Genomic DNA, 21,405 nt, shown 5'->3' on the forward strand with positions numbered 1-21,405 from the left:
CAAGGCACAGCTTGATTGCTCAGAGCTCCAGAACATTGATTGAAAGGCGGGACTCCTCCAGAGTCCAGCGCCCCTGAGCTGACTGGGTGCCCCAAACGCCCCCCCAGCCGGAAAGGCTGGCATCCGTCGTGACCTCTGTCCATTGGCACGGCAGAAAAGACTTTCCGGTCCGAAGCACCGGAGAGGTCAGCCACCATACCAGGGAATAATTGACCAGTTGACTCATCTGACTCTGGTAATCCAAAGACGACGGGAGCTTGTCCCAACGTGACAGAATCTCCTTCTGTAGTTCCCTGGTGTGGAATTGGGCATAAGGAACAGCCTCGAAAGAGGCCACCATCAGACGCAGAACCCTAATGCAGAATCGAAGAGACGACTACTTCTGGGTCAACAACTGCTGTACCGCAGAATGCAGTGTCTGGAGTTTCTCTGTTGGAAGAAAAACGCTCGCCTCCGCGGAATCCAGGACTAGTCTTAGGTATTTCAGACGCAGAGACGGAACCAACACTGACTTCTGGATATTCAGAAGCCAGCCGAACTCTTGGAGAGTCTGACATGTGATAGACACGTCCTCTTCCAATTCTGAGCCTGGGGAAGCTCTCAGGAGAAGGTCGTCCAGATATCCCAGGATAGCGATCGCTCGCTGTCTCAGCAGGGCCAGTATCAGGGCGAGCACCTTGGTGAAAACCCGTGGTGCCGAGGCCGAACGGGAGTACCACAAATTGAATGTGGTCCTCTCCGATCGTAAAGCGCAATAACTTATGGTGCTTCGTGCATATGGGAACATGTAGGTATGCGTCCATGATATCCAAGGACGCCATGAAGTCCCCTTGATGGAGTGCTGCTATTACCGAGCGAATCGACTCCATCCGGAATCTTAGCACCTTGACAAAGCAATTGAGGGCCTTGAGGTCCAGGATTGGACGGACCCCTTCCTTCTTGGGTACTACGAACAGATTGGAGTAAAACCCCTGAAACTGTTCCAACGAGGGAACTGGTACAATCACTCCCCTGACCATAAGATCCTGGAGAGCCCCCTGACAGAGCCTACCGGCGAACCGGAGGTTGTAAGAAAAAAAAAAAAAAAAAAAACGTATCTTGTACCCTGAGGAAACAACTTTGCCGCCCCCCCCCCCCCACCCGAGACACAGGTGGGGGCAGACCTTCATGCAGAAGCAGATTTGTCCACAGGCTTGTTAGGCTTGTGGAACCAGGGGCGCTTCTGCCCTGCAGCGGGCACCTTTAGCACCTTGCAAACTTTTCCCCCGGCGCACAAAAAAAAAAAACGCTTTGGGGTAGTAAAAGAGGGCCCTTGCCTACGGCGAGGCTCCTTGCCCTTCCCAGACTGTGGGAGCAGTGTGCTCTTACCACCTGTGGCATCCTTAATGATGTCATCCAGGGACGCCCCAAAAAGCCGTTCACCCTTAAAGGGCAAAACCACCAAGGCCTTCTTGGAGGATTGGTCCGCAGACAAGCATTTCAGCCACACAAGGCGGTGTAGTACCACCGCGGAGGCTCTGGAAAGCAAGGGAAGTGTATCCAGAGGCGACTCACAGACAAATTCTAGACCCTGAACCAATTGTTGAGCCAGGTCCTTGCAGGTCTCGGAAGCATCCTGCTCCTCCAGCTTTTGCAGCAACAACTTTGCCTGTTCAGTCAGTGTCTGCGACACCAGAGACCTGGCCACAACCGGTCTCACAGCCGAACCCACAACTGTGAACATAGAGCGGGCCACAGCCTCCACCCTCCTATGAGTGGGGTCCGTAAAAGCGGGAGCCCCTTCCACAGGCAATGTGGTGGCTTTACTCAGTCTGGACACGGGAGGGTCCACTGATGGAGGAGAGACCCACTTTTTCAAAAAGTCCTCCTCAAAGGGATAACAGACCGCAAAGTTTTTAGGAACAGCAAAAACGTCCTGTGGCGTGTCCCATTCCTTACATAGCAATTGCTCCAAATATGGAATACAGGGAAATACTTTTGCGGTGCTTGGCAGTTTGTGAAACCCAAAAGAGATATCCCCAGAAGCACTCCCTATCATTTACTGACCCTGAGGCAGAGTCATCCTCACAGTCTGTGTGGGTTAAGCCTGCATCATCTGACATGACAGAACCAGATCTTTGTCAGAGATATCCCCAGAAGCAGGGAGGGGGCGCTTTGTACCCCCCTTCTGGGCACTAACTGCTTCAAACCTGGCGAGAAACGCCTCAAGGACAGCCGACATTGCCTCAACAGATGCGGCAGGGGCATTAAAGTATAACTAAGGCATTGATGGGGCAGAAAAACCAGGTTCCGGTTCCATGTTGCCCCACCGCTGTGTACTGCAAGGCAGAACAACCCACCGTCACCTCCCGGCAGCAAAAATAGAAGCAGAGGCCTCCCAGGGACTCACCACCCCACCCGGTTGCAGAGAGCTGAAAACCCGAGGTGTGCTTTGATGTGCTGGCTGTGCTGCGTCTGTCACCTCAGGGAAGATTTGCGGCATTTTGCAGCGCCAAAACTGTCAAGAGGCCTAGACATTTCCAAGATGGCCGCCGTCTGAGGTAAAAATCACCAGCAGGCTACAGGAAAATGGCAGCCGAGCTATGTAAACCGTGACCACGGCAAAATGGCAGCCGTGGCGCAGTTTAAATTCCCCAGTGATGCACCAAACACCTCACACTACACAGCAGCATACAGTAGCACCCCCCAGAGTAAAAACAGTCCCCCACAACACACGGGCCCCGGTTGGCAATAAAGAAACCCCAGGAGGCCCCCCCTCACAGCCACTACCCAGTCAGGGGAAGGAGGGAGAGAGGAACGCAGGGTGGACCCTCAGTCGACCTCCCCAGAGAAAACACCAGCCAAACGACCTTGCCAGGGCAAGGGGCCACTACCGGCTGGAGGTATCCCGGACAGAACCAACGTCCACCAACGGCATGGCTGTCGGCCAGACACACTGTGACAAGGCCATAGAGACCGGTCATATGCGTGTCCTGGAACATGTAGTTCCCCGGCCGCCCCTGGAGCAATGGGGCCTGTCATGGACGACCCAGAGCCGAGGGCTGGCACACGCTCGATGGCCGAACATGGGGGGCGAACTACAAGAGTCAAGACCCAGCCTGTCACCCAGTCGGCTGTTGATAGAAGAATCACAGGATTCAAAATGCAGGAACAAAATAATAAAAAGCAAAAAATAAAATCTCCAGAGTGCCTGTCCTCTCCTGACGTTGGGCAGAAAGAAAACTGGAGCTGCTAGAGCGGGGTGTGGGTTATACCCGGGGAACCACGCCCCCTGGGAGGAGCTGCACTGAGGAAAGTGTTGTTAACACTTAAAGTGCTTTGTTTCTGCCCAACTCTCCTGAAGGAAGCGGATATAACCCTAAGGTCAAAGGCTGCTGTGTCCGTCCATGAACGGAAGAGAAATGAAGTCAGCATCTCCATAGAGCTAGTCTGCGGAAGGAAGCATGAAGTGCTCCAAAATCTGGTAGACTGCTGCGGTGACCCTGGACCTAATGAAGCACAGTAGACCAACACCAGCAGATGACATGGCTCCCCAAATCAAGACTGTAAACTTTATACTGGACTTCAAGCACCTTGCAGTGTGTGCCTCTCCATTCTTCCTCCATACTCTGGCTCCTTGGTTTCCAAATGAGATGCAAAATTTGCTCTCATCAGAAAAGAGGACTTTGGACCACAGACCAGGTCTGTTTTTATTTAGCCCAGGCAAGACGCTTCTGACATAGTTTGTTGTTCAGGCTTGACAAGAGGAAGACGACATTTGAAGCCCATGTCCAGGATCCGTGTGTGTGGTAGCTCTTGATGCACCGACTCCAGCCTCAGTCCACTCCTTGTGAAAGGAGTGCAACACTTTTGAATGGCCTTTTCCTGACAATCCTCTCCAGGCTGTGGTCATCCCTGCTGCTTGTGCACCCTTTTCCCTTCCACATAACTTTCTATTGTGAAATGATACAGCACTTTGGGAACATTTAAATTCTTTTGCAATTACCTTTTGAGGCTTTTCCTTCCTTATGAAGGGTGTCAATGATGGTTTTCTGCACAACTGTCAGGCCAGCAGTGTTTCCCACAATTGTGATTCCTACTGAACCAGACTGAGAGACCATTTAAAGCATGGGTGCTCAACCTTTGGCCCTCCAGCTGTTGCAGAACTTCATGTCCCATGGTGCCTCTGTCTTTAGGAGTCATGCTTATAACTGTCAGTTTAACAGCTGGAGGGCTACAGGTTGAGAAACCATGATTTAAAGGCTCAGAAACCCTTTTGCAGGTGTTATGGCTTAATTAGCCGATTAGAGTGGGACACTGAGCCTAGAAAAATTGCACCTTTTCACAATATTCTAATTTTCTGAGATAGTGGATGTGTGGTTTGCATGAGCTGCAAGCCATAACCACCACAATTATGACAAATCACAGCTTGAAATATAGTGCCTTGCATGTAATGAGTTTCTCATATTAGTTCCACATTCGTTTTATTTTTTTTAAAGCTGCATTAGTGGAAAAAAAAATTGACTTTTGCATGATATTCAAATTTTGAGTTGTACGTGTATATAAAATAAGTACCCAGTTAAATCACTGCCGACTTCTGATTTTAAGCATTCCAGCTACATCTATAGGCACTTTATCACTACGACCATTACATTTTGCTGTATTAATGAGCATAGGTTTAGCACCTGTCTTATCGCCATAGCACCACAACCGATGACCACACAGTACTACAACATATGGTATGCATCGTTTTCTACTGCACCTGTCTGGGTTGCATTCACAATGCCTGCAACTGTAATGCAGCAGGTATGTTGCCATGTGCTGTGGTTAACGCATGCGCGCCCTGATGCACAAGTATGACTGGGCAGCAACAGAACAAAATTTGTTCTTGGGATTGGTAATGCTTTAACTTCTACTTCAATTGAAACATCAATACTAAGGTGGTACACTTACAGACTTAAGCCAAGTTCACGCTGTTACGACAAACGCTCTGACATTGGAAGCTCATGTCACATGACATGTAAAAAAAAAAAAAAGTTTCACTATGAGAGCTGTCTTAACTGCTCCGACACAAGTCGGTCCAACTTTGAAAATGCTCCCTGCACTACTTTGGTCCAACTTCGATCCTACTTTAGCCCATTGAACATCACTGAAGTCAAAACGTCGTCTGATCCAACTTTGGCATGCGACTTGCGCTCTGATGATCTTGAAGGGGAACTCCATGCGAAAGTGAGCGTCGAGTCAACATCAGAAGAACAGAGGGAGAAGACAGCAGTGGAGAAGAACCAGCAGAGGGGGGGGGGGGGAATAAAAATACATAAATCAGAAGTCTTAATAAAATTACTGTTATTTTATACTGTTTTATGCAATTGTATAGGGGTAACAATAAACCCCATTCTCACACAGGGGGGGGGGGTCGGGATCTGGGAGCCCCCCCCTTCTTAAAGGGGGCTTCCAGATTCCAATAAGCCCCCACCATGTTGATGGCATTTGGCCCTTAAATACGGTTCAGGAGCGCTCGCTTGCCCCCACCCTTTTTCCTGACCTGCTGGGCTCGGACAGGAGTTCCCCTTAAAATCCATACTATACTGAAGGGCCTGGTACGCTCTTGGAGTGGGAACCTATGTATTTTTTTATTTAGCGTTTAGTTCCCCCTAAAGATTCATACCAGACACAAAGTGCCTGCATTATCAGGATCAAAGTTGGATCCCCGTTCACTGAAGTCAGACGGATGGGGGACTTCAAGTCGCAGGGCAAAGTCGGATCCACAGTCGTACGACTGTCGTGTTGTACCAGTGTGAACCTGGCCTTAGACAGTGTTCTGATAAAATATACAGTACAATACCCAGCCCCACAGAAACCTACATGTTCGCCAATGCTGACTACAAGGTGTTTCTCCACTTCTGGACTTGCGAGACAGAACCAGCAGGGTCCGGTAGGTTGTGCTAGTGGTAGAAGAGAAAACATTAGAAAAGTATCCAGTAAACAGAGCAAAATAAGCCTACTGAAAAATACAAATTATGTATATTTTTTATTCCCCCACACTTAAAAAAGGACTTTCTAGCCAAAATGCAAACTGGCTGTATATAAAGCTAAAGTGATGTCTGCAAAATTCAGTGAACCAATTTTTAAGCCCAACTCTACCCAAATATTTGTGCTTTGCACAGAATGAAGCAGCTTTGTGAAGGCACAAGGGAGATTCCGCTCATTTTCTGTGGGGTCACACAGATAAAAGAAAAATAAAAGCATTCTTTGAAAGTTTTAACTGTAGAAAGTTATAACGTCCCATCAGATTTTGACCTTTGTGCCCATTTGAGAGATTCCACCACAGACACCAGATAGAAAACAGAGTTAAAAACCACCCCAATGGGTTACAACCTTTGCACACTTAAAGTAATGAATTTTTTTATTTAAATTTTTTATAGAAAAATCCCTGTGCTACCACACCAATATTGAATCACTCAAACAACAAAAAAAAAATTGATTTCTGCTAACACCGACATGTGTTGCCACATCCACCAGCTGAAATTCTATATAAAAACTAAGTGCACTTTGTTTACATTGTGACTTAAAGCAGTTGTAAACCTCCCTGCAACATTTGTACCTATAGGCAAGCCTAGAATAATATGTGGGACGGGTGTTACTGGCGCAAATGAAATTTATATATACATATATATACATATATATACATATACATATATATACATATACATATATACACATATACATATATATACATATACATATATATACATATATACATATATATATATACATATATATACATATACATATACATACATACATATACATACACATATATACACACACACACACACACACACACACACACACACACACACACACACACACACACACACACACATATATATATATACACACACACACACACACACACACACATATGTATATTTAAATATACATATTAAATATATATATTCTACATTGTATGGTTTGCTGCAATCAAAAGGTGCAAGTCACTGTCGGCTCGCCCAAAATGTGAATGGTATAATATAAGGATTGCGCTACCCTAACTGGTGGCCTAGTTCGGTGTCACCTTATAAAATGTGCAAAGCTATTAAACATTTATGAGTGTCACCCTGTGCCTCCACAAGACTGCGCTCCTCTGTGAAAAGCTATAAAATTTTATAATAAATTATATATATATATATATATATATATATATATATATATATATATATATTACGCGCACGTGTTAATGAATTTTCAAATGGTGTTTTTAGTCCGCAAAGATGTCCACAACCCTATTGCGGATTCATGAAAAATATACATTATGTCTCAAAATTTGTTTTAATCAGCTTCCTGATGGCGCAAGAACCTTTGCGAAACGTGTAGAGGCTGCTGGAACCCACGGGATAACACACCCTTCGCAGGAAAGGCCTGGGGGAGAACGCAATAGAAAAAACACATCTTTCTCTCTCAAATTTTGCATACACGGCTGGAGAAGCTTGGTGCCGGCATAGAGGCACATGAAAATGTGAGTGCAATATTTTTGTAATTTTTAAACAAATAAATTATTTTACATACTACCTTATGATGGCCATGTCTTTCCCATGATTGTTTATAGAGAAAGAGAGGCCATAATAATATATTCAAGAAAAGTGACAGCTGTGGCGACGCAAAATAGGATTGGTTATCCTGGGAATGAACCAAAGGCACTAATTAACCACTTCCCTACTGAGTCATAGTAAAATGACGTCGGCAGGGACCTTTCGTCCTTCAGACTGGACGTCATATGACGTCCTTGCATTCCCGGCCGCCGGGCACCCGAGATTGCCCGCAATCATGGCAGGACCATGGATCCGTGTGTGTAAACACACAGATCCATGTCCTGTCAGCGGTGAGGAGACTGATGAGTGTTCCCAGTACAGAGGAACACACATCGATCTCCTCCCCTTGTGAGTCCCCTACAGTTAGAACACACTTTAGGAACATAGTTAACCCCTTCCCTGCCAGTCACATTTACAAAGTAATCACTGCAGTTTTATAGAACTAATCGCTGTGTAAATGGTCCCAAAAAGGTGTCAAAAGTGTCCGATATGTCTGCCGCAATGTAAAAAAAAAAAAAAAAAAAAAAAAAAAAAAAAAAAAGCCACAATTCTATTCCCTATTTTGTATGCTAGACCTTTTGCGCAAACTGATCAAATACGCTTATTGCGTTTTTTTTTTTAACCAAAAATACGTATTCTACATATCGGTCTAAACTAAGGAATTTTTTTTTTTTTTTTAAATGAATTTTTATTAAATCAAAAATTATAAGATAGTGTTTTCTTCAAAATTGTCACCCTTTTGTTTTCATAGCGCAAAAAATAAAAAGCGCAAAAAATAAAAAGCGCAGAGGTGTTCAAATAGCACCAAAAGAAAGCTCTATTTGTGGAAAAAAAAAAAAAAAGAAGTCAATTTTGTTTGGGAGCCACGTCGCATGACCGCGCAATTGTCAAAGTGCAACAGCGCTGAAAACTAAAAATGTGTCATTTGCAGGAAGAGGGTGAAAATGCCCTGTATTGAAGTGGTTAAGCAGGATCTGGTGAGTGGCCATTTCTGAAGGTGGTGGGATTATCACGGAGGTGGTGAAATCACATTGTATTTGAACACTCCACAGGAGGAATATCTTGTTTTGGAGCACTTGGTTATTCACTGGGACTGTTAAACAAAGGGCAGGGGATTCATATAGTAAATCCTCCGTTTATGTGTGTTCCATTTTACTTATTTTTATATTTTTGGGTTAAAACTGATTTTGAGACAGAATATATTTTTTTGTGAATCCACAATAGGGTTGTGGCCATCTTTGCAGACTAAAAAACACATTTGAAAATTCATTAACACTTGCATATATATATAAATTTTTTTGGTGTGTGTTATTTATTATCAAATTTATAGTATATTATAGCTTTACACAGAGGAGCGCAGTCTTGGAGGCACAGGGTGACACTCATAGGTGTTAAATAGCTTTGCACATTTTATAGGGCGAGACCGAACTAGGCCACCAGTTAGGGTAGTGCAATCCTTATATTATACCAAGCCTAGAATAAGGCTTACCTATAGGGACTGTAAGTATCTCCTAAACGTGTGCAGTTTAGGAGATATTTACTGTGACATTCATCGGCCCATGCGCTCTGAAGGAACAGCCGCCCGTGCCATTTCTTCAGGAGCATGGGTGGAGTGACGTCACGTGGCTCTGGCCAGTCACCAACCCGGATTTCACGGTCCTGAAGGGAAACGGGCGAACATGGATTTGGCCTGCAGCGGGGACGACGTGGACTTCGTTTGCAGATGTCACAATGTGTCACAATATGCATTGAATACTAGCACATCATGTCTATTTTGCAGAGAAAGAAAAGCCACATCAGGGTTTACTTCCTATTTAAAGTACAGTGAAACCTTGGATTGCGAGCATAATTCGTTCTGAAAGCATTTTGCAATCCAAAGCACTTGTATAGCAAAGCAAATTTTCCCATAAGAAATAATGGAAACTCAAATGATTGGTTCCACAACCATTTATTCATAAGTCCTTGAGTATATTATCCATATAAAAAGATTATAGCAATGTAATAAGTTGTGTAACCATACAATGTCCATCCACAAATTGAAGCCTCCCCAAGGGGATTAGAAGCAAAATCCAGCAGGAGCTACAGAGTATAAAAGAGAAGAGAGGCGCCTCTAAGTGTAGCAATATGGTTACATTTAATGAAGGTACAACATTTAGCAACTCACATGGTTGATGATTAAAAGGAGGCACATCCAAGTATGCATGGATCCGGGGTAAAGTGATTCACATAGACCGGCGTCCTCAACGCTGTCAGTTTGCCATTGTTACCGGGAAGATTACATTGCAGTAGAGCGCTCTGAAAGCGAGGCTTGAACCGCTCGTGGAAGGGGACGACATCAATGGTGGTGCAGAGGATGGTCTATGTGGACAGCTTTACCCCAGATGCCTGAATACTTAGTTGTGCCTGTTTAAATCACCAATCATGCGAGTTTTTGAATGTTGTACCTTCATTAAATGTAACCATATTGCTACACTTAGAAGCACCTCACTTCTATTTTATACTAAGTTGTGACAGGACGCTACTCTTATATCAACACATCGCTGGTATATAAAGAGAAGAGTGCGTGTATATATATATATATATATATATATATATATATACACACACACACACACTAAGATGAGGGGTACAGTCAGTTGCTTACGGTGTTTTCTTGGCTGTTTTGTCTGGCCACCCCTCCCATCCGACTGACGTTTCTTTCCTTGCGACTGCTTCAAATCAAAGAAGAACTGCTGTGCCGGTACATCATCCTGTAATTATCACATAGATTTTTTTGAGATTACAGTCTACAGCCATCCAGGTTTAAATGTAGTTGTGGCATGTATATTGCAAATCTGGGGCAACAGACATCATTCAAGAAAAGAAAAATATCCGCAACGTCAATTCTAGTGCAAAGTCTGCTTTTACAGCATGTGTACAGTAGGAACCGCCCCCCCCCCCCCCCCCCCCGGGTCTACTATGATGGTGAATAAAGCTGAGCTGACCCTAGGAAAGATTGGAGTGGAACACTGGGCAGTGCAGAGCATTGGTTGTACGGGCAAGAGTATGCAGAGCATTAACAGCATGTTGCAAACCTATGGTGGACAAGGTCAGCAATATTCACAGTATTATTAAACTGAACATAAACCGTGTTCCTGAGGCTCCAAAACCACCATTTAGATGCCGCTGGCCTCGTTTAGAGCAAAAGAAAGCCTAAACCAGAACACTTTATGAACGCATTTCAATAACAGGTATCCAATTCTCATTGAAGCACAATAACAGTTTACTGATGTGTATCTAGCGATTAGCGATAACAAGGGGCTTAACCTTGGAGTTCTCCATCAGAAAATTATAAAGAAAGCCTCTTCTCCCGATCACACAACTCTAGATAGAAACTAGGAAATGCAAAATTTCAGTAAAAAAATAAATAAAAACGTAGGTGGGTGGCACATTTTAAAGCTGCATTTCAGTACATCTTTTGGTTCAGAATATTTATATTTCTGGTTTTCCTCCTCTAAAACCCCATGTGTCTCATGGAGCAAAACAGTACACTAAAAGTTATTTTAGAGCACAAAAAATACAATTAAAAAAAAAAAAAAAAAAAAGTTTTCTTAAATCTAAAAAAGATGAGTAAATGGATACCAAGAATGTCAAACCTTACATTTTGGGTGTGCCCATGAAATAGACTTCAGTACTCTATATTTTCAATAGGCGAGGCTTTAAAAGCCCCCTACGGGTCATTCGTTTAGCAGGTCTGGTGCTAGAAATATTGCCCTCACTCCAGGGTGCGCAACATGAAACCTGTGTATTGCAATTGACGTTTTCATGCAAAGGCACCCAACACGTGCATTTTTGGTTTTACAACGTATATGTAGGGATTTTATGTGCCTGGGTGTAACTATTTACAATTACACCACCCTCTCCATCAGATAGGGGGCAGGTTCTCTTTAATGACACCCTAGATGTCTCCCCATGCTCCAATGAATCTAATGCAGTGCAGATAAAAAAACAAACACCACACACACACAAAACAGTATGAAACGTCACTTCCAGGTCAGCAACAAGGGGATACGAGCAGACGCTTGTCTGCTCAGCTCCCTCCCTGGTGGGACCCACTATGCTAGTCCCGATTCCCATAGACGGGCAAGCATTTGTTCAAAGTACCAAAATATAAAGCTTGTCAGAGTTCAGAAAAAAGTGGGAAAGTTCCTGCCTTTAAAATCGAACCTGGCACTTTATTATAGGCAAAACACTGGTTTACTTTAAAAAAGTTTTATGGCTCCTTAGGAATCTCAGGCTTCAGGTTGTCAGGTCCTAGTCTTTGAGCTCTGTTTGCATGTAAGCAGTTCAGTCTTCTTGATGACCCTTCAATTTTTCTTCTCTGTTTTTTTTAAAGGGTTTTATCGCATCCAGTATATGAACAGGATCCACTTACAATAGTGCACCCAATTAAAATTAGCCATATGCCATGTAAGTTTCAATACCTTCTAGCATCTTAACTTCAGTCCATGTTTAAGTTGTACATAGAAAACAAGTAGAATTTTCACTTTCTGCGATAACACCCAATGTCGGGGGAGTTGAGCTTATCCAGAACATGACGAAACAAGCTTTTTCAGCATTTAATAACTGAATCAACATGGGTTTCTTCCATATCTCACTGCACATTGGAGTAAGATGAAGCAATACTAATGTTGGATTGACGAACAGGGAGAAACCTGTAGTTTGATGATCTCCAAGACAGGTTGCAGGGCAGGGCATTCGCAGAATATACACAAGAAGGCGTCAGCTTGTGCTATAGTGATGGCACACTGTACTCTGTTGCGGGAATATTTGGACAAAGTGGTCAGCATGCTCTACCATCTGGTCACCATCTTATAAGAGTTCCCTTGAAGTAGGCACTAGCCATCAAGTGCCAGCACTCCATGTGTTTCTCCAAGAAGGACTTTGTCTGCCCAAGTAAGAGTTTGACTGCCCAGGAAGGAACTCAGGGTGGCCCGAGATGGGCGACTGGCAGCTCTGTAAGGTAGTCAAAGTTTGTCTCCCTTTCTTGCAGCACAGGGCCAATTAATAGGTGCATCTCTAGTAGGGTATGGAGTCGCCTGTCTGGGCCATGGAAGGTCCGACAATGGCACTGATGACCAGTCCTGCTCAAAAGACACCCCAGTTTTAAATCTCTATGATTGTACCAATCACCCGTGTCATACATGTTGCAAAATAGTACAGTATAGCATCGGTCTCAATGTGCCTTTGCCGATTCTTGGCTTTTTTCCCTGCCAAATATAGTGTATAAATTCTGTTTTCAGAGCGTAAAACAGAATTTACCAAAAGGGTAAAGTTTAGCGTAAAATAGAACAGTAGGGGCAGAATATTCATTTTTAGGACACTGCACCTCCCGAGTGCTGGAGTCTTCCATGAATCTAGATCCCTTCTTAGCCTTTGTAAGGAAGTTTAATTTGAATGTCATGGTATGGTTGACAGGTACACAAGTAGAGATATTTGAGAGATTAGTGAGCCCCTCAGAGAGGAAAACTAAGGCAGTGTTCGATATGTGTATTCTGATCAGGAAACATTTAAAGCATCCGTTTTCTGGAGGTTAAGTCTGATAAGTCTAAATTTCTGCAACTCCCGTAGGGAAATAGGATTTGTGATGCAAAATAAAAATCATCATGTCTTTGCAAGAGGGACTTTACGATGGTAACCTTGGGCTGTGAAGCCCAAGATATCTGGGTTTCTACCTATATGTTGTAGAAAGGGCTCAAGAAAGTACAAAAATGAATGGTGAAGGGGCAGCTCTGCCACATCCTAGTCCAAATGTTTGATGGGCTCAGCATGTTCAGATTGAAGCCGCCACTGCACACCAATCATAGGCAGCGTGTGTATGTGCAGCTGCCCACCAGGTCTGGAGAAAAATTATCTGTTGGAGAATTGGGCTGAGCAGAGTACGGGATCTTTATCAGGTTTCAGAATTAAGATCTGGGCCCTGGTCATGTCTGGTGGTAAGGTGTGGCCCCTTAAGATGGAGTTAAATGCCTCCAAGAAGAAAGGGGAGAGCTGTGTTAAAAGGTGTTTTTAGTAGTACTCAGTGAGGCCATATGGGCTGCAAGCTTTAACCACTCAGGGTTGAATATGTTACCATAATCAGTTTTTCTGGAGTAAATGGGCTTGGCTAGGGTTTTATGGACCCTGCAAAATGTATGCTGTTGAAAATGCAAAATAGTTTAGTGGCAAAACTTCAAATACTACTGTTAAATTGTGAGAAATTATAGACTCGAAGGCATGCTGGAGACCCAGGGAGTGAACAAAAGTGGACACTGAAGTTTGAGATATTAAAGATAATTAGCGACCAGAGAAACACACACACACACACACACACACGGCTGCTGCAAAAATGTTAATTCATATACAGTGATTCTATATGAACAAACATTGTGCGGCAACCATCAGTATAATTGAGTAACAGTGGAGACACTTTCCCTTATACTGGCAATTAGGGTTTTCGGGCCGGCCTCCAAATTGTTGAAAATCCTCAGGTTTCTTTACAATTCGCAACAATTCCAGAAATTGATCTCAAGTTTTCTAAAATCTAGATAGGAGCCTGGAAGAAACCCTAGGTCTCAGTAAGGAGTGAAACAAGGTTGTGGATAATTCATGATAGGGTATTGTCTACCTGCTCTTCCACATTTTCTAGATATTTTGTGCATCAAGAGGTTATGCTGTTCATTTATTGAATATTTAGAATAATAGATTGAACAAGACTATTAGTGACAAGACAGCTATAATCAGAATATGATTTACTACCACTTGCTCTAGTGCCAAAAGACTGGAGTTCTAAAAGCAGTCTGTGCCATTACTTCCAAACTGTTGCTCAAGCATTTGTAGGTAACATCTTGGTGGCACTACAATGTAGTAGTAATAGAAGCATTATACACAATCATTCTGAATATTTTTCACCAAAAGTATTTTGTTTCCACCTACCATCTGGAATCAAGAACTTAAATAAAGGAAGATCAATTACCTCAGTGGCTTCAGCCACACGACTCTTCTTGCCTTCTTTTCCCGCTTTCCTGTAGGGATTTTCACTGACATCCAGTGGCTGTTTAACAAGCTCTGTTGCATCCATCAAACTCATTGGTACGATCGTAAAAGCATAGATGTACTGCAAGACATGTTTACAATAATTTAATCTAGTACACTAGAGAGATACACTATATGCATATGCCATCAATTTGTGGACATCCATTCACCACACCTAAACAAGATTGTTGGATATCCCATTCCAAAAGCCATGGGCGTTTCCTTGTAGCTATGCCTGCCACCACACAAGAGTGGAATGCATCGGGGGGGGGGGGGGGGGGGGGTGGAAGGACAATGTCAGTTGAAGTTTAGGACACAAAATGGAATGCTGGGCTACAATACGACATTGTCCTTTCACAAAAGAAAGGGTGCCATCAGGATAAATCAGTCAGCTTTAGATACTCATCTTGCAGATATGGCTCTAAGAAATACTGGCTTGTGGGTGGGAGTTGACGCGCAGAGAAAAATTTGACTTCAAGGAAGTCAGAGAACAGACAGAAGTTTTAAGCAAAGAGTGAGGCAAACAGCCACAGAATAGAAAAGGTAGAAGCCTGACCCTTAATAGTGCCAAATGTTGGTCCAGACGTAGAGGCAGGAAAGAGAATTCACTCAACAGGAAGACACCTGGTGTGGAATCTTCGAACCACCACTTGGAAGTATACCGCATGTCCAGTGAGACCTTGCAAGAAGTTATGCTTCCTACCCCTTTTATGATTGGAGGAAATTAGACCTAGATGCCACTGTACCTCAGCACCTAGGCTTTAAACAGTTATGCTGTCAGCAACTTTAGAGAAGGACAGAAAAAAAATAAAAAATAAAAATCAGTCTCCTCGGGACAGAAGATGGTGATAAACTTTAAGTGCATTGGGTATCTGCAAGTAGTTTACCTGGTCGAATGATTATTTATGCCCATTATGCCTAGGCCAGTTCAGGACTTAATGTACACGTTTGACAAGACTAACACAAGTCAGCCCAGGACATAATCTATGGCTTGCTGTGGTGAGATTTTGGGTTGCTCCCTGAAGATGGAAGTACGCCATCGTTGTGGCATTGCACATTTGAATCTGGATGGTATGACCTTCCAAATAAGCTGGTCCAAAGCTGCAGAGACAGCCAAATCACTGATCCAGACACAGGACTTTCAAACGATCAAGTGAGGCTTTTCCAAAAACCAGCGAGAAGGACATCCCGACTCTAGAGCTAAAGTGATTCTAAAGTTTGTTTGTTTTTTTATTTAAAAAAAAAAAAAATGTTCTCATCCTTTGATAAAGTGATGTGGACAGTCACGATACGAGTGAGGACAGAGCCATGGTGATGCCACTTTCAGGTGCGGCCGAACCCGGAAGTCATTCTGCTGATGTACTGTTGTCTATGCCCGATTGTATGCTCTTAACTGAGTGTTTTATCTACCAATAGTCGTTTTATGGAAAATATTGCACTATAGAGTTCCATATCTTTTGAGCATGTGAACCAGGACATAGGATCGCAATGAGAAAAGAGCAGTGATCATTTTAAAAGGGATCACAGAAAGGCTTATTTTAAGCCTATTAAGGTGAGAGGCTGGGGGAAATTGTTTGGCACCAGCACTGAATGAAATGGCACTTGCACTTTCTTGGACATCACTGTGACTTTGTGAAGAGTGCTTGCACCTTTTTGGATTTTTTTGCACATTACCGTGGATTAAACTTTTTAGAGAATTCATTTTTAGCACAAAGACTGGCAAATTTTGCACTTAATTTTCAATACACACACTTTTTTCTGCATTTAATTAAAAAAAAAAAATAATAATTAATCGATTATTGCTCACTTCGTCGACAGACATTTTATTGATTGAAGATTGCTTAATATTCACCCTGCCTACATGGAATTTCTACTTTTCTTGCACTGGATTGTTGCACTTTTTATGTGTGGTGTTTTCACATATGGACCGTTTTGAAGATATTATTTGGTTGATTTTAGTTAGTTATTTATCCATCATTATGTTTCACTTATGATTTCACATAGTTATTTTAGGTTTTAGTAAGCGCCCCTCACCATCTCTTTTATTCAAACATGTTATACTTACCTGCTCTGTGCACTGGTTTTCCACAAAGCAGCCTTTTCTCTTTTTTTGGTCCCCTGACAGCTGTCCTGGCTCCTCCCCCAATAGAAAGCCTCTTGCTATAGGGACACAAACAGGCTCGCTACTGAGCCGCGCTCCTGTGAAGGGACACAGTCAATGGCTCCTGCCGCGGCCACTTAGGTTTTTTGACACTAAAAACCTTCTGCCTTCAGAACCACTTTAAGCTACCAGGGCCAACCATGACAGATGAAAGATCATCTAGTGACCAGATCAACTTGTCCCACGACAGCACAATGCTGCATTTTAGAGGTATTAAATTGGGCAAATGTGACTGCCTCAACAAGGCTCCTAGTCTTTAGTTTAAATTTAAGACTGGAGTTTCTAAAGTTTTTCCGGTGGAAGAAACACACTGGTCTGAAACGTGTCCAGGTTAAACCCAGATATTCCAGCAATTGTCACTGAACAGACTCATTTGAGGGTTAAGGATTTAGCAAAGTCTCGAACATCATGTTGTTCAACAGCCTGTGGTTACTGTTGCTTCAAAATAAGGTTGTTCACTATGGAGGAAACCATGTGAGCACAGTAGGGCTAGTATTGAGTGAGGCTAAAGAACAGGGCAAAAAAATATTGCGGCACCACAGCAAAGCATAAGAATCATTAAAGTGCTGAAAAAAAAAAAATAAATAAAAAAGGTAGACGTTAGAAACTCTTCCTGGCAAAATAGATGTGATGGCAGACACCCCCGCAGAACCTGACATGTTAAGATTTTCCAATGTTAAATAATGGATAGGAGAGACTCAATATTCATTATTTTTAAATATTGAAGCAGGTTTGTAGTGGGAGGGGTTATTTTAGGCTGGCCTAGTTTTGTATGCCACTATCCAATTCTCCAGTAGATGACTGTATAACCCAAATGTTAAATTCTTGTGTCTCTTAAACACACACTTTGTGATAAGATCATAGAGAAGCAGAGGTTAATACTACATCACTTGCAGACACTGAAGCATGTATATACACACACACACACACACACACACTATCTAAATGCTGGCATTTTAAGGTGCAAAACACGCTTAAAACCCCAGTGACAACATAATTACCTTTTTCTTACCGGGATTGCCCACGCTTGCCAGGGCTATAAACCGGCTCACATGCTGGGCACTTTCCTGCAAGACCACATGATTTCTGTAAAGAAAAAAAAAAAACACGTACATAAGAGAAATATTTTATCAAAAACACAGCTTTGAGTAACTCTTGAATGTTGGCAACTATAGAGTGCATCAAAATGGCTATGAAAAACAGGACAGAAAGGCTAAATGCTTTTTGAAAAACATTGCCCCAGGTTTCTCTAAAATCGGGGATATGCAATTAGTGGACCTCCAGCTGTTGCAGAACTACGATTCCCATAGGCATAGCAAAACTCCGACAGCCAAAAGGAGGCAGAGACATGATGGGACTTGTAGTTTTGCAACAGCTGGAGGTCCGCTAATTGCATAACCCTGCTCTAAATGCTGGTCACATACTTGAAACCCATCTGGGCAGTCAAGACTTCAGTTGGAAAAAACAGTGGCTAATCCTTCAGCTGAGTTTGTAGCATCTGGTGCCTAGGTCTTCAAACCTATATCGGTCTCTCTGACCAATACAGTCAGCTGTCACAACAAAGCCTGTGGTGCCAATGAAGCCTGGGATCACCATCTGGACTCTTGATGAGGTTGTCCTCTTCTGGACAATAAAAGTGTTTATGCTATGCAGGCATCCCCATAGACCCAAGCATAAAGTAAAGTTTTCTGGGCTGCAGGTGTCACTTGACCGCAGGTTAAAGGGAAGTAAAAATGGGAACGTAGATTTTTCTTTGTCCCAGCGATCAGAGGATGGCGAGAGGGGTGGTCATGCAGCGACATTGATCTCAAAATAGGTTTTAAAGCAGAGTTCTAGGCAGATATAAAGATAAACATTTATGCAACCTTAATCATTCTATATGCTCAAATGTACTTTATCTTGGAGAGGAAGTTGAGGAGAGTGACAGACCACCCCGTTGTGCTACAATGCACATGTAGCATGCTAATAGAATGCAGAAGTGAAAGATGAGCTCATTTTACAGATTCTTTTTCACTGTCCCAATTGAATGCTGGGGGAGAGACAAGACCTGAAAATGTTTAACTTCAGCAGAGAAAAATCTGGTCTCTTGCCTTGGCAGATAGGGCTGTGCCATGTGGCAGAGCTTTGTAACACTTCCAACTGGGTATATAGAAACAAGTTATTTGGCAGGTAAAACCACTCTTATGTATGAATGCCATCTAGATCTAGCAGTTTTGCCTGAAATTCATCAAAAAAAAAAAAAAACACACGCCTGCAAACAAACACCTACTGGAGACCACTTTCTGAAAATGCCTGTTTAGAGGTTGGTCTCTGAATGCATACTTTGACACACTTGCCAGGACCAAGCATGCAGATTAGGAATGGAAAATTTTAGAACGCTAGAGAACTTTTTTTTTTTTTTAAATACCCATTCATACTTACCTAGGTGGATGCAGCATCAGTTCGAGTGGGGGGGGGGGGGCTGTCGGAAGAGAAAGAAAACCTGCAGATGGCTCGGTTCTGACAGCTCTCTGCTCTGACACTCCCCCCCCCCCCCCCGCCTACATCAGCAAAGAGCAGACTTCTGTGACTGGTTTTCTGCAAAGAGCAGGCTGGAGTGCAAAACGTATTGCACTCCTGTGACCCATAGGAGAAGCCCAGCCAAACAAGCTCAGGCCGGACTTTAACCATTAATACTTAAAGCGGAGTTCCACCCACTTTAAAAAAAAAAAAAAAGGCAACTGCAGCTCGCCGGGAGGTTGAGCCAGATGCCAACACACACGCAGGTGGATCCTGTCCATATGGTCAAAATCTTTCCCGAGCCTGGACCAGATCTGTAACGTACGCCAACAAAGCATTGGCTGTACTTCAATTGTAGAGGCTTCTTCTGAATTAAGCCGTTGCACAACCCATTTTATTTTGTTGTGTGCATCTCAGGTAGACAAGAAACAAATCCAGATTATGAAGTATTGTACCATGGCTACTCCTTGCAATGAATTCAGGCCTAGGAGCAATAGGCCTTTTGGAATTTGCACTGTAAATGTGCTTCCTCTGGGGTTTCTTTTATGCTTCAACTTGCATCTGATCTTAAAAAGAAAGACGGCATGAGTTTTGCCTACCTGTAAGGGAGCCTTTCATAGTTTGCTCCATGTAAAGCAGAGAAGTGGTACCGGGGTTTTAGGCTGGCTGCAAGACTAGCTACCTGCTCAGAACCAAAAATCTTCAGGTCAACATCTGTCTGAAAAGAAGAATGATGCATTTGAGACATGAAACCACTGAAAAATATTTCTGCAAAGCCAGCCTGATCCATTCGCTTTTAAATACATCTGTACGCACCGGAGGATTGCCATAGTTCCACACATCTTTGGGCCACGGTGAGGTTAGCAATATGTCCACACCTTTAAATTTTGAGTTGGATAATAAGGACATTTTCAGAGAGGTTATATCCTTGGAGGTAAAGCAATAAGCAGGAGCCGGATCACTAGAGGACTCTATGCCACCAAGATAAGCAATCTGGAGGCCAGAGGCACCAGTAAACACTCCTCTGCGACCTGTAGACAAAAAACATTTAGGTCACTGATGGATTGTGAATCAGGTTGAAAGCTTTTGTTCGGAAGGGATATGCTGTACAATATAGCCATTTAGGTGAAGCCTGTATGTACAAGGCCTGCAAATATTACCAATTATAGCATGCATTTGTAAAAATAAGGTGTTTTTTTTTTTAAACTTTAAAAGTGTTGCATTCAATTTTATGCTATATTATACACATGCATACATAAAATGAAAGTATACAGAAAAAAAAAATAAAAAAAAAAATAATAATTAAGTCATCACAGGGACGTGTTCATCCCTCAGAAAATTAAAGTCATCATGTCAAACAGCCCTAAGCTGCCTGTACAGACTTAAACTAATGGGATATAATGAGCTGTGAGAGTTGAGCAACAGGAGAGGGCAAGAGACTGAAATTATCTCCCCTGATGCTCATTACTCTAATCCTCTATGTGACGTTACCAGGCTAACCCGCAACTTTAACAGGTGAGCCATCAGAGGCAACATCACAATGCAAAAGCAAAAAATTGTACATATGGGGGGGGGGGAACAAAAACATAAAAAACACACACCTGACAGGCGGACCAGATCGGACCCTCCCTGTACAAGGTGCATGATTGAAATAAAGCCCAAAAAAGGCACCACACTGGTAATCTTTAATATTACATTTTTGTTCTTTAAAAATTAAAGCCAGAAGCACCAAATTACCAAGGTAGGTGATGTTAGTAGCCAGCTCACAGCCATCAACATCTTGAAAATATTTCACGGTATCCTGGTTATTTGCGCCAAGGACATAGGTTTGAATAGGAGCTGTAAAACAAATACAATTATTTACTCTTAGTATATCAACGTTGTGATTTTTACCCCATTACTGATTAAAACCAAAACTACATTATCAACACACGTGTGCGTTGATAGAACAAAAAAAAAAAAAAAAAAAAAAAAGAAGGAGGGGAGGACGTAGTAATACAAATAGAGCACACTAAATAGAACACCTTGCAGCAAATAAAAATGGTAAAATTGCACTTACAGTAAAGGGGACTTGATCAGATCACCAGTGAGACCCCCTCCAATGTAACATCAGGTCACAAA

At 42.9% G+C, this 21,405-nt stretch overlaps 1 protein-coding gene across 2 annotated transcripts in view; it reads right to left on the reverse strand.

Moving 5' to 3' along the window:
* The window catches only part of CWF19L1 (CWF19 like cell cycle control factor 1), a 40,740-nt gene that overhangs the window by 10,952 nt on the left and 8,383 nt on the right, over window positions 1-21,405 (reverse strand). Inside the window, exons 4-10 of one of the 2 annotated variants that reach the window (XM_040345156.1) lie at window positions 21,022-21,123; window positions 20,101-20,315; window positions 19,884-20,002; window positions 17,787-17,871; window positions 14,566-14,706; window positions 10,216-10,321; window positions 5,845-5,924 (exon numbers count right to left, since the gene is read on the reverse strand). In XM_040345156.1, the coding sequence (XP_040201090.1) occupies window positions 5,845-5,924; window positions 10,216-10,321; window positions 14,566-14,706; window positions 17,787-17,871; window positions 19,884-20,002; window positions 20,101-20,315; window positions 21,022-21,123 (848 nt within the window). Of the gene's footprint in view, window positions 1-5,844; window positions 5,925-10,215; window positions 10,322-14,565; window positions 14,707-17,786; window positions 17,872-19,883; window positions 20,003-20,100; window positions 20,316-21,021; window positions 21,124-21,405 lie in introns of those variants that run through there. The other variant, XM_040345157.1, reaches the window with a different exon arrangement.

Source organism: Rana temporaria, chromosome 3 (genome assembly GCF_905171775.1).
Source record: "Rana temporaria chromosome 3, aRanTem1.1, whole genome shotgun sequence".
Lineage (NCBI taxonomy): Eukaryota > Metazoa > Chordata > Amphibia > Anura > Ranidae > Rana > Rana temporaria.